Source organism: Dermacentor albipictus, chromosome 4, assembly GCF_038994185.2.
Source record: "Dermacentor albipictus isolate Rhodes 1998 colony chromosome 4, USDA_Dalb.pri_finalv2, whole genome shotgun sequence".
Lineage (NCBI taxonomy): Eukaryota > Metazoa > Arthropoda > Arachnida > Ixodida > Ixodidae > Dermacentor > Dermacentor albipictus.
The window spans coordinates 142,790,517-142,807,388 of NC_091824.1; the positions used below are offsets into that span (position 1 = coordinate 142,790,517).

The following is a 16,872-nucleotide window of genomic DNA, read 5'->3' on the forward strand; positions in this document are numbered from 1 at the left end:
CATGGTGGGCTATGCAGAATGTTGTAGTGAAAGGTACCAAGTAGTTAAGACCATCTTAGGTTGTTTCCCATGCACCTACAGCAGAGTAAAGGATTGTTGCTGTACTGTGTCCAACCAGTAAACACATGGCATCCACTCTTATTCACTAAATATAAGTTCAAAATGTGTAGTTATATAACCAGCATATATAACAAGGCAGCCTTCCTACCCCCTTTGCTTCTTAAAGGGCCCGAAACACCTATTAGGGCCGCTATCTTGTACACATTCGAAAAGCCGCCGTTCAATTTCACCTCACGCGATTGGACTAGATTGGCCTAGGCCGCGATATCGGCGCCGCCTGGACAATTGCACAAGGCGAAATCGAGCGTCGTCATTTCGAACGTGTACAAGATAGCGGCCCAGACTTGGTGAAATAGCATAGTCCGCAGGTAGCATATGCTGCAGTGAACATCTCAGCCAAGTTTTGCTGTTGTATGTGGCGCATAGAGCTTGTAAGTGGAGTGTCAAGTCACTTTTCTCTCAAAGACTCTCTTTTCAACGAAAGCGTGCTCCTCATTCTCTTCAGGATGCTTTATTTCGTAATAAAGCGGATTCCCATATGCAGCTGCTGTTGGTAGCTGCGGTCTGCTACGTAGCGTAGATACCGTGGCCGCCCCGAGGTGCTGCTACGAGTCAACTGGCTAAGCGCACTGCAGCTCGCTGAGCAACACCACGTTTGGCTTATGTTTAATGCATTGTAGGCACCAAAATCGGAAATCGTGGCGTCTACATTAACATCCAAAACGAAAATTGAACTGCATGCCCCAGTGAGATTTAGAAGGTGGAGCATTGTGGGCACGTCTCACTCCGCCATAGCCTTCGTAGTGCAAGGCACTGAAGAAGGAACAAGAGCACAGCGGAGGCCATGTTTGATTGCCAATAACTCTGCTTCTGTTGAACGTACTGAAGTACTTTTTGAGGCAAAGTATTTTTGAAATAGCCTATTTTCACTTCAAATGCCTTTCTCCACTTTCATAAAAAGTGGGTCAAGACCCCTTCAACATGAAAAAATATGGTGCTCAACTGCTCACTCACTCCCATGCACCTAGAATGATTATGCAGCCTATAAGGAAGGCAAAAGACACTAGAAGAGACATACACCATGCGGTGTTGCAAACTAGCAAGCATGTAGTACTTTGATCTTGCCTCGAGAGTACCAACTACCATTAGAGATAATTCTGGAGTTGTGCCAGTGTTGTGCGCCTCAATATGGTATCTTGCAGGAGGCAGTTCAGCCTGCTATCATGGTTCTCCTGCATTCAATACTTTGAAAGTGCAGCCATTGCGCAAGCTTTTGGCAGCAGACATGGCGCAGTGCTAGTTATTCAGTGTTGCACGCAGATGGAATGTCTTCCACTTCGGCGACAAGTCACTCTGGCATAAGAAAGCAAGTTCGATGACTGTCTTGTTGTCAGCACATGGTGTGAGCTTGCAATGTGCTAAAGTCCTTATATTTGAATTACTTTCGTCTTTCTTCTGATTTTCAACAAAAGAAGTTGCATCTGCACTTAGCACTCTGCTTCCACCGTATACCACTTCCATTTCGGAGATTATTGTGATAATGAAAAGACAACCCTTCCCATTACAATGCACGCATCTGTCAAAAAGCCTTAGCTTAACCACCCAGATTAGCAAACGCAGCTCGCTCATTGCTGCACTTTTCTCTGACATTTGCAAGGGGTGCAAAGTGCATAGGCACTGCACTGCATTCACATCATGTGAACTTGTGTGGCACCATGCACAGCACCCTCAAGAATCAGTTCATAAAATGTAACCAAAGTGATCTAATATCTAGCAACTTACACAGCTTTACAACATGCTGCAGCTGCGTTACTTGTCTGAAAAGGCAAACAGACCCTGGCTGATTGCAGCACAGTCATGCTGTCCCTGCATGTGCCCAACACTCATAAAAAACAACAGTAATAGATTAAGGCCATTTCCTGTTTCGCTTTTAAGATTTGGCTGACATCTGTTTCTTGACACATGTTACTTGTGGCCGACTTAAATAACAAAGGAGAAAACTAGAAAAGAAGAATGAAAGATGCTGATAAAACAAATGTTGGTAGATATGTTATTAAAAATTATGCTACGCAATCTACACAGTTTACCACTGCCAATCATTAAAACAAATGCAGTGTGCAAGTGTAAATACAGCACTCCACGCAGTTAGCATGTTTTAGGCTATCGGATAATACGCAGAAAAGCAGTAGCCACTACAAACGAGGCAAAATAGGTGCACACAAAACCAACTAATGCAGAGGCAACGAAGCAAATAGAGCACTTTTCATTGTCTGTGCTGCGGGAAATGGATTGCCCTTTGACAGCAATGGCCACGACACCGCATTTTCAAAGACTCGACAAATAAATGAAATTAATACAATAACACGCAGAACCCAACATGCGTCACTGCTAGTGCCTATGGCAGCTCTGACAAAAGGGCCTTCTCAAGCTACGCACACAGCAGAAAGAAACAGTGTACGCAACAGTGACAAATTAAAGGTAGCTCATATTCTGTGCTTCAAAAAAGAAAAAACAAGGAAAGAAAATCTGCCATTACAGTGCGTGGAACACATGCTTTCAAGCTCAAGTAAGTGTGGGCAAATGGCAAATGCTACGTTCATCACAAATGCACACACCTCCGTACTATAGAAGGCGGGAAGCAATGAACAATGAAATGGAAAAAAAACTATGAAGCGCCTATTGCAACGCATTCAAGTGATGAGGCACAGCATACTGACCCATGCGTATCAATTGCCATGTTTACAGCAAAGATGCCTGCTGAAAACTTTTGAACTTTCTGGTTAAGGAGAGAGAACGATGGCACACAACATGCTAGTTAATACAACAGCTTAATGTCATAAGCACTTTCGAGAAAAAGCGGGAACGCCGTCATGCATTGTGCCAAATATGCAGATATACAGTCACGAGCAAAAGTTTGGGGACCAGAGGTGCCGCATTTTTTTTTTTTTTTCGCAGCTGGATATTGCGGCTGAAATCAAGAACACATGCCTGCATACATGTGTTTGACAAATACAATTTATTAAACCAATTCCAGGCCACGGAGCTGCACTCTAATATATTTTAGTTTTTTGCTGATGCCATGGTTTACAAAGTTTTACTTGCGACTGTACCACTAATGCTCCTTTTGTTCTCATAACATTCCCGTGTTTTTGTTGAGTGTTGAAAGCAAAGCATAAAACACACAAAAACAGCCACGCAAAGCTTTTAAGAGAAAGCTGAATGCAAGGGCTGGAAAGTGCAAAGCCAATCAATTATTTTCTAGAACCTGGCACTGAACCCATCCATGCACACTACTACTAGTAAAAGTTATCTACAGGCTCTAGTGAGCATCATCAAAGCCAACTGAATTATCAAAATGTATCTGTTTTACATCTAGCCCTTCTTGCATTGCTGTGAATGGTCCAAATTGTATAAGTAATGCTGGACATTTATTGTCTGCCACAGTTACTGTGGCCTACTTGACACTCCAGAAAGTCACAGTGTTTTTTACTATGTAGCACAAACAAGTAGCAGAAACTAGCAGAGCCTAGTTCCTGGTAAAACATATCATTCATATTATCAAACCAAACTTGTCACAAACTGTATAATTACAAGACGTTGTGGCGAAAATGATGCACTGGAGTGCAGTAAAAAGTTGAAGCACCACAAATCACGCTATATCGTACCTTATTAGCACTAGCCTTTCAGAAGCACAATGTGACCGTGAACAATGTCTGCACATGCATGATTAATTCATGGATGGAGGATGCAATGGATTCATAGCCACAGAAAAGATCAGGAGTACACGACGGAAAAAAAGGGTAACAACAAAATAGTAACACTGTTGCAATACAATAGAGCTCCAAGGATTGGAACTGTAGCCAGCAAATATTATTTTTTGATTTTGTCTGAATTTCTGCATGGCAAGCAGGCTCAATGAAGTTGTTGGAACAAGGAAGGCACTGAAAAGTAAAATTCCCTTGCAGCATAAGCACACAGTTAGAACTTTAATGTCACCCTTGAGCCAGTGGGCCACAAAGTGCACCTCAATTCACCATGCACAGCCACGCCAATGAAAATTACCTTTATCCAATTGCTTCCAAGGTTCCAGATTAACTGCTGCAGTAAAGTGCACAAATTCCAAAGAGTAAAAGAACCTAACCTAAAGTGTGTTTGCCACATGCACTGTTCTCAGTAGATTGAGTAGAACTGAATCAACTTAATAAGCAATAACCTTTTATGCCATTTTAGACCTGATGATTGGTTCAAGGGTCTTGCACAGACATACTATGCATCTGCCCAAGACACGGAATTTAACTCTTTAGCACATCTGTCCTGATCTTTGAGACACCTTTTCTTCCTCTGAACAAGCTTTCTGAACCTATCTAAACAAGATGTCTTTTGGGACGTGCATTCAACTGATGGTTAAAGTGCATCTCTTCGTTCAAGTGACCAATGCATTCAGCAAAAGGACAGTCAGTTCACCATTATGGGCACAACTGAAAAAGGAATATCAGTAAAACACGCCCACTGTTACATTTGATAAGCTGTCCTAATTAGGGGTACCTGTCTTATAGTAATGTTCCACACATGCAACTTCAGAGCGCATGATGGAATGGCACTCCCTAATTCATGTGATGTTCAGCTAGACATCAGTTTCACATGATGATCTAGAATGTTGAGGCACTGTATCTTTCGTTGTTACAGATCTGGGAAACCGGAACAGTGTAAGACTGCAACAGACTAGTGTCCCTTTTTGAACTTGGGTACCCAAATCTTCGCTGCTGCAATTTTTCCTATATATCTACATGGACGTTACACAATGTTAATTCCTTCAAAACAGATTATAAATCGCAGTAATAAACCCAGCACAGAGCGCTTGAAGCTTGCCGTCCAGCCTGATGTTTGTGGCCACTGTCAGAAGGGGTCGCTTCTCATATAGATATTTTATGGTGGGGTTGAATAAAAAAATTAAGTATACAGTTGGCACTTAATTGATGGTTATAAAGGGAAAAAAGTTCACCTTGCATAGATAAAAAATTGCCATTGCAATATCTTTTCTTTCTCCTGTGCAGGACATCTTGTCTGACCGTTGTACTCAGCAATTCTTGAAACAAAATGAGAAGATAAAATGAAACATTTAATGTCAGCGCTGCCTTTGCTAAGCAGTGCAATCCTTATTTTGTGATGCATACAAATACATAGCATTTTTAACCATGAACAGACATTAAGTCTGCTAATCAATGTTCATGCTTGCTGTAAATTTAAGCCAAGTCATAATCACCTACTCTTTCATTAAAGGGGCCCTTAAGCACTAATCATAGAATTACATCGCTATTAAATCATGTCACTTAACGAATCTCCTGCCGGAAAAATTTTCTAGTCTTTCAAGCACAAGTGAAGATAGACGCAGTTCTCGGGCTGATCAGCGGTTTTCTCTCCCTCCTTTCATTTCCATTAGCATGCTGGAAACTACACAGGTGAGATGGGAAAGTGGCGCAAGGGAGCAATGCCCTGCTGGCCCCACGAAAAGGTTGAATGCTAGATGGCTCGTGGCAGCATACTGTGGCGGCCGCATTATCTATGCTACACTTCATCACTGAGGCCATGTGCAGCAGTAGCAGTAATTGGTTGTTTATGTGAATAATTAGATAGATAAAGAAAAAGGAAGGAACCGGGAATTGCTACTGGCCACAGTAACTGTCTAGCACAGTCTGCCGACACCTGAACCTAGTTCAGCAATGGAAAAGATGGGTGGGGGGGGGGGGGAGGTAGAACAGGGAAAGCGGATAAAGAACTACTCACATATGCAGTAGTGCAAAGCTCAAATTGCTTTTCTGTCTTTTTGAGATCACAGGCATATATATTTTTTAATTTATTTCAAATGAGCAATAATCGCATTACCGAGAATGTTCTCACAACCACAAGATAGCAGTTATGGGTTTAGCTGCTTGCAAGGAAGCTACATTATGACATTGTGAAGGAAAGGGCAAACACATTTTCACCGATTCTGACCCGATATTTTAAGTTCCCTGATGCATGCAGTTCAATAATATTTCGCTCACATGTTCACAGGAGCCTTGTTAACAAATCAACAACCTTTCCTTACTATGCTCAGAACATGTTTCAGGGGGACCTTTTCAGCGAGTCTGTGACAGACATGAGAACACCCATGAAATGTGTAGCAAGACCAGGGCAGCAGGATTCAATTCTATAAAATTTTTGTTTTATAGCTGGTTTAAGCAGCTTGTCACATAAGACTAGGTTCACTCAGTGCACATGGCAAATGGCAAGAATAGACCAAGCAGAATTTGAGTCACATTACGCAATTCTAGGTTTGCAATGCAGGGCCCAAATGAAGTTATGAGTGGTACCATGCTATGATGCAATATGTTAAAAGAATAATTTCACAAAATATTTAGGACTCACCGCTTCCGGATGCATCCAAGGCAGGTTCGCCTTTTTGTGCTTCTCCATTGGAGGTTACCACAGGCATGACAGGCAAGAGATGGGCTGGACTTGGATGCTGCTGCTGCTGCTGTGGTGTTTGTAAAACCACTGCCACCTGCCCATTGATACCAGCATGCAAATCCTTTGGTGGTGCCACCTGTATGGCACTGTACGTAGGCAGTGCTTCGCTGAGTGAGCTCCGACCCTGCTGCAGTGCCTGCTGGAGTAAGACCATCTGGGCTGCAGTCGTCTGAGGCTCACCAATCAGTTTTTCTGGAGGCAGTGAGTGCTGAATCACAGAGACAGGCTCGGAGGTCTTTACCACCCTCGGCCTGTGCACAACCACTGTAGTTGGCCGGAAGGCACCCTCGGGAGAATGGGTATCGGGGGGCCAAGCGGCATGACGAATGGGTGCAAAGAGCTCAGGTCTGCCCGGTGGGCTTGCTGAAGAAGATGGTGTGGCTGACCGAGAGTTTCCCAGCGAAACAAGCATGTTTGCAGCCTCCGTCTCATCCAAGTCAAAACGGCCTTGTACCCTGCTTGCCCTGTCACCAGGGCTACCGCTGATGCTTTCCCGTGATGACTCCTCCCACTCCCTCCCTGTGCCTGTACGCATTGCCCCAGTGGGAAATGGTGGCTGCTGAGTTGATGATGATGTCGCAGCTGGTGCACTGCCTTTGCGCATGGCTGTGCCAGATTTGCCCTTGAGAGAGAGGTGCCGTGAGCAGTAGCCACGTCGCTGCGACTCCTTTGTACACCCTTCCTTGGAGCAGAGACGTCGCCACTGCTTGCCATTGAATTTTTTCCTTATGCCGTTGGGGGTAGATACAATGTCTCCCTTCTTGTATTTCTGCTGCGCAGCAGGCGAACGTGGAGTCAGCACACGCAACTCTGCAGAAGATGACGTAGCCAGCCGTGAGCGAGGAGTAAGGTTATCCTGACAGAAACTGAGACGTGATGGGCTGGGATTGGGATCAAACTCAATACGACCTGTCTTAAGGTCATCATCTGAAGAATCCTCATCACCAACGGCAGTGGGAGAACTGCCCACAGTAAGTTTGCGAGCCCTTGGTGCACCCACCGAATCAAGTGCTCTGTCCACCTCAAGGTTGGCTGCCAGATTCACTGGCATGACCCTGTGAATGCCATCTGTGATGACCGACACACTGTGTGGCTGAATGATGGGCTGCTGCGGTGGAAGAGATGCCAAGTTGGATTCAACTAGGTGTGGTGTGAGGAGAGGCACCGGTTCTCGCTGAAACATGGGAGACGACGACACAGAAGAGGCAAGTTCCATGTCCTCCCACCAGGGAGGTTGCCTAAGTCGCAAGCCTGCACGCGTCACCCACACGCCATCACATGACACACCACTGGGCCTCTTGATGAAGCGCACAAAGTACTGAACAGGAGGGCGCGACCGAATTTCTGCAACAATCCCTTCAGCATACACATTGTCTTCCACACGTACACACAACTGCATACCCATTGTCACCTGGCCTGGCGAGGGACTGTGGTCACCGATCACATCTAGACGTGCTGTGTCAAATACATCGCGAACACGAAACAACTGATGCTGACTGCTGTCCAGTTGAACAACCACATCGCGGTCACTAGCAACATCCTTGATCACAGCTGGCACATACAAGTCATTGAGCCGCACTAAAACTCGGTGGCTTTTCCAGTCACGAAGATCTACACCAGGCACGGGTTCTGCTGTGCTGCTGCAGTTTCTGCTACCAAAGGTAGGGTCTGCATCACTGAAGTCGAAGTCAAACTTCCTTTTCTTGGGCAATTTGCTGGCTGCCTTCTTCAACTCTTCGTCTAGCCTCGATTCTTCCTCATCAAAGCCCGACTCTGCCGACTTTTTGCGGTAGTAAGAAGGGTCAATATTCTGCACCACTGTAGGCCCTTCCAAAAGGAGCTTCTCTTCAGCTTTTCGCTTCAAGTCAAGTGAGCCCTGATATGTACTCAGGTCTCTCTCCATGGTTGCGGGGCTTTTGGACACTTCGTTACAATGGACCAGTACAACTTGCACTCATCTCTGGAAACTTTCCCACATGGGGTATGACCTTTCTCCTGAAAGACTTGAAGGAACACAGTTGAGTAGCCTTAAGGCATCCAGGGCTGCAGACCTTGCACTCAAGCTGGTGGCCTTTCATGGTGGCTGCTTAGTTCCTGATGATGCCATGAAGTTCTTGAGGCATGGCCGCTTTCACCTGTATGAACACAGAACAGGTACTAAGCAAAAAAGTACAACTTAGAGAATAAACAAGAGCAGACAGAGAAATTAGGGGAGCATCTTATATAGGGGGAACTGTCGACTAAGACTGATTCCCAGCTTCTTTGTGAAGTATTGACATCGTCAATGTAAAAAAATATGAACTTTTACATGCCAAGACCCCCATCCAATTATGAGGCATGCCATAGTGGGGGACTCTGGAAATTTTTAACACCTGTTTTTTTTTTTATGTGCAACTAAATCTAAGTACACGGGTGTTTTCACATTTTGTCCCCATCGAAATGCGGCTGCCGTGGCTGGGATTCGATCCTGCGACCTCATGCTCAGCAGCCCAACACCATAGCCACTAAGCAACCACGGCTGGTGTCGTCAATGCAATGTCACTAGCAATGTATATCTGTCTACCTAAATTACAAGGAGGAATACTTGATGGACAATTGCACAACAAAGAAATATTGCTTGGGCCAACATTTTGACAAGGGGACTCTTGTCTTCGTCAGGGCTGCAACTGCTCTCCTTAGCGGTGCTTTATAAAAAACACTAGGGTAATCATTTGCTGCCCTAATGAAAACAAAGACTTTTTGCTGAAATGCTGACGCCAGCAACATTCCTTGTTCTACTAACGTTCATCACTTCAAGCCTTTGGCTTCCTGCATAATTTTGTCTTTTAATGAGGCTACACTTGTGACAACATATAAAAACCAAACAAAATGCAAGAAACTACATTGGCTTTTGCTTCTGCACAGGTGTCAACCTTGCCATTAAAAGCTGGCATTGTGCATAAGAGAAGCAGCGAAGCAAGGTAGAGAAATACGTCATCTGGAAAATATTGACTCATCTTATGAACAGTCTCAGAAATAATACAAATTATTTCAGTCACACAGGAAAGTGTAACTACTTACTACGGGTGGTGTTATTAAAAACAGGTGTAATTACAGTGCAGAGGAATAGACACAAAAAAGGAACATTACAATATTTTTAAAGTGCCACGCAAAACACACCAAGACGGGGATCATCCCGTCTTCGAAGTCTGTTGCAAAGCTATCGTAAATAAGTGCTACGTGTGCGCACATGCAAAAGTTGTAAATGCCAAGCACATGTGCAAAGTGTGCTCGCAGTCTGTAATTAATTTGGACATACAATATTACAGGCGCCTTTTACGCACGACTGATAAAAGGCTCGACACTAAAAGATAGCGCACCTGTTGCAAGAGAAATAAAAATAAAAGCCACTCGTGCGTCGTAATGTCGACATGGATGCACGCTCTTTACGAGATCGCCGCAAATAGAGCTCTCAAAACCAACCTGCACATTTAAGTCATTTATTGTGTGTGCTCGCTAGACTTTGCAAGAGCACAAAGTCACCGCAAGTTATACTGCGACGACTATTACAACCACCTCAAAAATATCTCCATTACAGAGGCAAACTTAATGTTCAGGCTATTTACAACAACCAACTCGTATCAGGTATATGCAGGAAAGCACGCATTTGAGTTAACACAAGCATTCTTATTGCATAACCAAAATCAGGCAAACGCTGCTACGTGCATTCTATAAACGAAACTCTACTAACTCCAACTGCAGTAATTCTACAGTTGCAACGCTTTAACCGAGCTTGATCGGTTAAAGTTTGCATTATTACGCCAAAGCTATTCTGTAAAACATTTACGGCTGCTGTTCACCATAAACGTGCGCACAGCACGCGACAGGAATACAACGATTGCGACCGCAAAAGGCAGACGTACCAACTCCGAGCACACTTCGAGGCTCTGAACTATGCTGCGAGCTCTCCTGCAAACCAGCGCGTGCAAAAGTTTTCTTTCACGGGCACGAAGCAGGCGTGCAAAAGATACAAGAGAGCTTCGTGCAAAGGGGGAACCAGCTCTACAGGTTAACGATATCGTTGCGCGTGCGCGAGCTATTCAAAAACTATTCCTGCGCTTTTTTTTTTTTTTTTGCAGCGTCCATCTATTCCCTCGCGCACGAAAATCACAGTTCAGGCCACTGACTAAACGTTCACGGCGAAAAAACAGCAGATGCGACGTTCCTAGAAGCGGCATTGTGTCTACGCTACAAGGTGTTATACAACGGGCCCATATCCGCACGCAGGAAACAAACAAATAAAACACAAGGGCTACAGCAGCGATAGGAACTGCCAGCTGAGCTGACAAAACATCCTTGCACGCCGTGCTGTGACATTAGAACATTGTTTATTCGCACCTAACGAAGCTTACGGTGGTGTCATCCAAATGCAAGCGGAGAAAGTAGCTTAAACGCCACGAAAGTTGTCGCGATGCGATATGGGTTTCTCCCAAGCTGCCGCTGCATGCACTCTCCGAGAGCTGAGGGGGCACGCTAGAACAAGTCGCAATTGCACGCTTGCCGCGCTGCAGATGCAAATGCTACCAGTGCACACTCAAGATCACTAAACTAGTAACCGCTGCGCAAGCAGGGAAGAGCATAATTCGAATGCAATTACTCATAGATATAATGCCGTAAACACGGCACAAATGTCATCACAAGCAGCAACCACGCACAATGACACACAGACCACCGCCGGATGACAATCCTTCGAACTGGCGAAAATTGCCTAGGCTTACCTTCGCGAAGAGTAATGAAGGCTACTATCCAAGCATGTCACTGTGCTTGTAAAACAGGACGAAACAAAATTACTTCAATTGTGCACGGCATAACCAAGCCCTGTAAAAATGGTGAATGAGTGGTTACCTAGTACTGTGCTTGCTCACCATTGGTTCACACAGGTCACGTGCCACCCATAGAAAGAATTTCTGTCATCCGATTGGCGAGTCGTGCACCCACGGGTCTTTCACATTGTTTATTCTCGGAGGCCGAAAAATAACCTTAATAGGTGCAGTGCTCGCAAATGCTATGAATGTTTATGCGAGTGCAACAAATAGTGACCGCTGCACATATTGTGTTGCAAGAGCATCGGACTCCCAAGCGAGCGACTAAAAGCACGTATCGGACTCACCTTGGCAGCTCGCGGGTCCGTCTAGCCCAGGGCCTGTGCGTTTACAGCATGTGCACACAGGAAACACTGACGTCATCTACTACGGCCAATGGGCGAGAAGAAATGCCATATGGGCGATATTTGGCTGCGGAGTGGTGTGCGTTGATGATATCATGAACTTCCTTCCAAGGGTAAAAGCAATTGCCCTTTTCTCTTTAGTGTTTCGTTTACTACGACTCTACGTCCGCGGTGACGTAGACGACGCTAGCTTCTCGCATCCGCGTGCTAAACGCCGACAGTCAGCGATGTGCCCGCACGTCCATATGTAAAGGCTAAATTTAAACCTCGATGCCCGCACAGCAACAATCTGGGTAAATGTGTGTTGTTGAGTTGAATATGGAAGGGGGGGGGGGGGGGGGGATCCAGCCGACAGAAGACGATCGCTCCTAGACAGCATTGTTTCATCTGAGCAGGGGATTTCATTACACCCCAGTCTTGTTTCTTAAGAGGCGGCGGAAACTCGAGGACGTATTTGCCGAAGGGGATCAGCGCGCACCTTCGGGCCCTACAGTGGGAAATAACCTAGATGCCTATCGTTCAGCGTTTATCTGCGAAAGTGTGCTAGTTGGTGGCCCTTAGTATTAAATATTAGCTGCACTTTGGAGCCGTTGGGGCGAGATAGCAGCACAGTAGCTGCCAACAGTCAAGCGGATTGAGTTTCCCTCATTAATCTTACAAACAACATGGTTCGATCTTTTCTCGGAGAAATCCGTCGTCTCGCAAAATCCTCGACACTGAAAAGTAACTTTCGTGCAAAGTTTTCATTAAACGTTGCATTATTAGTAGTGTTAATACCAAAACTGCCGGAAATTGCACAGTACAGTACGTTTTGTAGCTTGTAAATCTGGAAGTAAATACCAAAAGTGACCCGTCTGTTAAGGTACTGCATGTAGTTTGTCGAAGACACTGGCCCCCGATGCCAATAATAATAGTGATGTACCCTTCCCTTCACCTGACCAGGGTGAATCCTGTACAATTAAAGATATATAATGGGTCGCTATTATAAGGTTGCACATAGTATGCAGTTGTTACATAAGTAGATAAATACTAAATTGTAGGCCCATTAGCTTACTCCCAGTATTATATAAAATATTTACCAAAATAATCTCCAATAGAATAAAAGCAACACTGGACTTTAGTCAACCAAGGGAACAGGCTGGCTTCAGGAAGGGATACTCTACAATATGGATCACATCCATGTCACTAACCAGATTATCGGGAAATCTGCAGAGTACAATAAACCTCTTTATATGGCTTTCATAGATTACAAAAAGGCAACAATGCAGACAAGTTGCAACAAATGATTGAGGACCTTAACGAAGAGAGTACATGTAAGAGTGGGGTTGAAGATTATTATGCAGAAGACAAAGATAATGATGAATAGCCGGTAAAGGGAACAAGAGTTCAAGATCGCCAGTCAGCTCTAGAGTCAGTGAAGGAGTATGTTTACCTAGATCAATTAATCACAGGGAACCCTGATCATGAGAAGAAAATTCATAGAAGAATAAAAATTGGTTGGAACACATATGGCATACATTGTCAGCTTGTGACTGGAAGCTTACCATTATCATTGAAAAGGAAGGTGTACAATCAGTGCATTTTACCAGTGCTGATATATGGGGCAGAGACTGACAAGAAAGCTTGGGAACAAGTTGAGGACCGTGCAAAGAGCGATGGACCAAAGATCGCTAGGCAGAACGTTAAAAGACTGAAAGAGAGCGGTTTGGGTCAGAGAGCAAACGGGTATAGACGATATTCTAATGGACATCAGGAGAAAAAATGGAGCTGGGCAGGTCATGTAATGCGCTGGTTAGATAACCGTTGGACCATTAGGGTTACAGAATGGGTACTAGGAGAGGGGAAACGCAGTCAAGGATGGCAGAAGACTAGGTGGAGTGATGAAATTAGGAAATTCGCGGGCGCTAGTTGGAATTGATTGGCGCAGGAGAGAGGTAATTGGAGATCGCAGGGAGAGGCCTTCGTCCTGCAGTGGACATAAAACAGGCTGATGGTGATGAATGTTTGAAATTGATGCACCTCAAGCAGCAATGGCTTAGAATGGTTGTACTGAAAATGTAGTTCTGTTACTTAGCTCACCTGGCATAAAACAAAAGGAAATTTCAGTTTGCAAAGTATCTTTGAGGAGCAGTTTTTAGCATGCAGCAAACTGGAACTGCAATGCTAAGCTGTCCTCACGAGCATAACAGGTTACTGGATGGATGTATCGAGTTCCCCTGTGAGATACATCCATCAAGTAAGCTGTTAGCCTCGTGAGGACAGCTTGTATTGCAGTTCCAGCTTGCTGCGGACTCAAAACTGTTTCTCAAAGATTCTTTGGAAACTGAAATTTCCTTTTGTTTTATGCGAGGTGAGCTAAGTAACAGAATTACGTGTAACCTTATGAGAGAGACAGAGAAACAAATTTATTTGCCACTGCAGGGTTAAAAGTTAGGGCAGGTAGGCCTAGTGTGGCGTCCAGATTGAAGTTCACTAAAGACTTCCCAATTTTCCCGTCAAACTTTATTGAATGCTTGACATGACTGCATGCTAGAAGTGAATGCCTCGGCACTAACATTTCAGCGACTGTGCATTGACATGTATGCACAAGATGAGCTGTAAGGGCAGTCATTTTATAAACTAAATTCCTACAGGAAATTTATCTTCAGACATTAGTGGCTTTGGCATAAAAGAAAAAGCCTGATGTGCACTCTTTGTGGGGGGCATTGTGTAGCAAAAGATTTGAATGTGGCAGTTTTTGTGCTCAAGACAGTGTATGAGCATTGCATGCACCTGAGGCTGTGTTCTATGTATTACTTGTGATGTAATGAATTGTACTACATCTCCAATCGATACCAGGAGCAGCATCGGTAAGCTCTCAAGACTTGGTTATATCTACCTATGCATCATCATCAGCAGCTTATTTTTATGTGCACTGCAAGACGACAGCCTCTCTTAGTAATCTCCAATTACATCTGTCTTTCGCTAGCAGATTCCAACTTGTGCCTGCAAATCTCCTAATTTAATCGCCCTACCCAATTTTATGCCGTCCTCGACTGCACTTCCCTTCCCTCAGCACCCATACTGCAACTCTGATGGTCTGCCGATTATCTGCCCTACATCTTGCATGGCCTTCCCAGCTCTATGTTTTTCACCTAATGTCAACTTGAATATCGGCTATCCCTGTTTGCTCTCTGATCCACACTGCTCAACGTTATGCCTAGCATTTTTCGTTACATTGTTCTTTGTGCAGTCCTTCACTTGTTCTTGAGCTTCTTTGTGAACCTTCAAGTTTCTGCCCCATATGTTAACACCAGTAGAATGCAATTATTGTACATGTTTCTTTTCAACGATAGTGTTAAGCTCCCAGTATAGATTTGGTAATGCCTGCAATATGCACTCCAACCCATTTTTATTCTGTAGATTTCTTTCTCATAATCAAGGTCCCCTGTGAGATAAACATACTCCTGCACTGACTCTAGAGGCTGACTGACAATCATGAATTCTTGTTTCCTTGCCAAGTTATTGGACAATACCTTTGTCATCTGGATACTAATCTTCAACCCTTTTAACCTTTCTCGGTGAAGGACCTCAGCAATTTGTTGCAATTCATCCCCAGTGTTGCTGAACTAGACAATGTTGTCTGCAAACCTGTGGTTGTCGAGATATTTGATGTTGATCCTCACTCTTAAGCCTTCCAAGTCTAATGGCTTGAATACTATTTCTAAGCATGCAGGAAATATCATTGGAGAGATTGTGCCTCTTTGCTCGACCCCTTTATTGAAAGATAATTTTCTAGTTTTCTTGTGGAGAAGCAAGGTAGATGTGGAATCTTTGTAGATACCTCCCAAGGTATTCACATATGCCTCCTGTACTCCTTGATTATTCGATGCCTCCATGACTACCTATGCATATATGCCTCTAAAGACAAAAAGTAGGGTGTCTGCCTCTGTAGATCATGAACCACGGGAACATAAAAGGAGGCATATGAGAATCGAGGTGCCTTATTTATAGGAGGGTTATTGCAGGTGCCTTATTTGTAGTTTTGTGTTTAGTTTACGCACCAAGTGCAGAAAACTAGTAGAAAAACCTGCACACCTTACTTATGGGATCTAAACTCCTGTGTATGTTGTTTGCTCCAGTCCGCCAAATCTATTTGGAAGCAGTATTCAAGAAATATGTATAAAAGGGCACTCAAAATGTTCCGATACTAGGATAGCATCTGCCATCGTCACCTTTTCTGCACATCTGGCGGTGGTGATCAGCTTCTAGAATACATGTGTGCCCAACACATTAGTTCATCGTAAGGGTTGTGCATGGCCAACTGAAAGACATGCAGCATATGTGTCGCATGAGCACAAAGTTAATCGTTATGTGCAGTCACAGGTGTTTAGTGGTGCAGTGTTTCCCTTTCTAAAAAGTCACACTTGTATTAGAAGCCTTCGTCATGGAAGTCAAGATGAGGTTACAATAATGCCAAGCTGGTGGTTGTTTGTTATGAAGAAACCCACGTAGGTAAAAGCTCGGGGAGAGTATGTGGCCATGTAAATTTGTAAGGGGACTTCAAGCCTCAGTGTATTGCAGGCTTAGCTATGCGAGGAAAATAAAAGGTGCCAGGAATTGGGTAAAGCTGTGAGCACAGGATTAGAATACTCCTGCCTAACTGCACACCTTCAGAAACCAGCAGAGAAGGAAGCCAGTGATCATTTTGGGCGTCCACCAAGATGTTCCCACCTCAATTCACATTTGTGATTTGTGTCGTATAGTGCAATAATCAATGTATAAATGGTGTCATCGTGTGTTTGTGATCTTGGAATGTTGTTGGCAGATAAATTTAGGGCATGAACCTTTGTAAAAATGCTGAACCAGTGGCTGTCTGCTTTTGTACTGGCAATTGCCTTTTCTTCTTCTGTAAAGAGAGAAAATGATGGATAAATGAATGAATGAATAAAAGATGTGGCAAGCTGATGTGGTATTCCTGTGATGTTTTCTGCACTCCCCTCTCCCTCAAAGAAAAGCAAATTTGCAGGGCCTGGTAGTGTAATCAGTGGGGCAAGTAAAGGCAACCGCACCACAAAGCATCTGATCCAATTTGGCTGCTCATTTACTGCTTCCCT

The 16,872-nt window shown here is 44.2% G+C and overlaps 1 protein-coding gene across 6 annotated transcripts in view; it reads right to left on the minus strand.

Moving 5' to 3' along the window:
* The window catches only part of cic (Putative transcription factor capicua), a 116,277-nt gene extending 104,262 nt beyond the window's left edge, over positions 1-12,015 (minus strand). For 2 of the 6 annotated variants that reach the window (XM_065448484.1, XM_065448478.1), the window contains exons 1-2: positions 11,328-11,463; positions 6,469-8,705 (exon numbers count right to left, since the gene is read on the minus strand). In XM_065448484.1, the coding sequence (XP_065304556.1) occupies positions 6,469-8,473 (2,005 nt within the window). In that variant the 5' untranslated portion in view covers positions 8,474-8,705; positions 11,328-11,463. The other 4 variants (XM_065448479.2, XM_065448481.2, XM_065448482.1 and 1 more) reach the window with 4 other exon arrangements.
* Between the last annotated feature and the right edge of the window lie 4,857 nt (positions 12,016-16,872).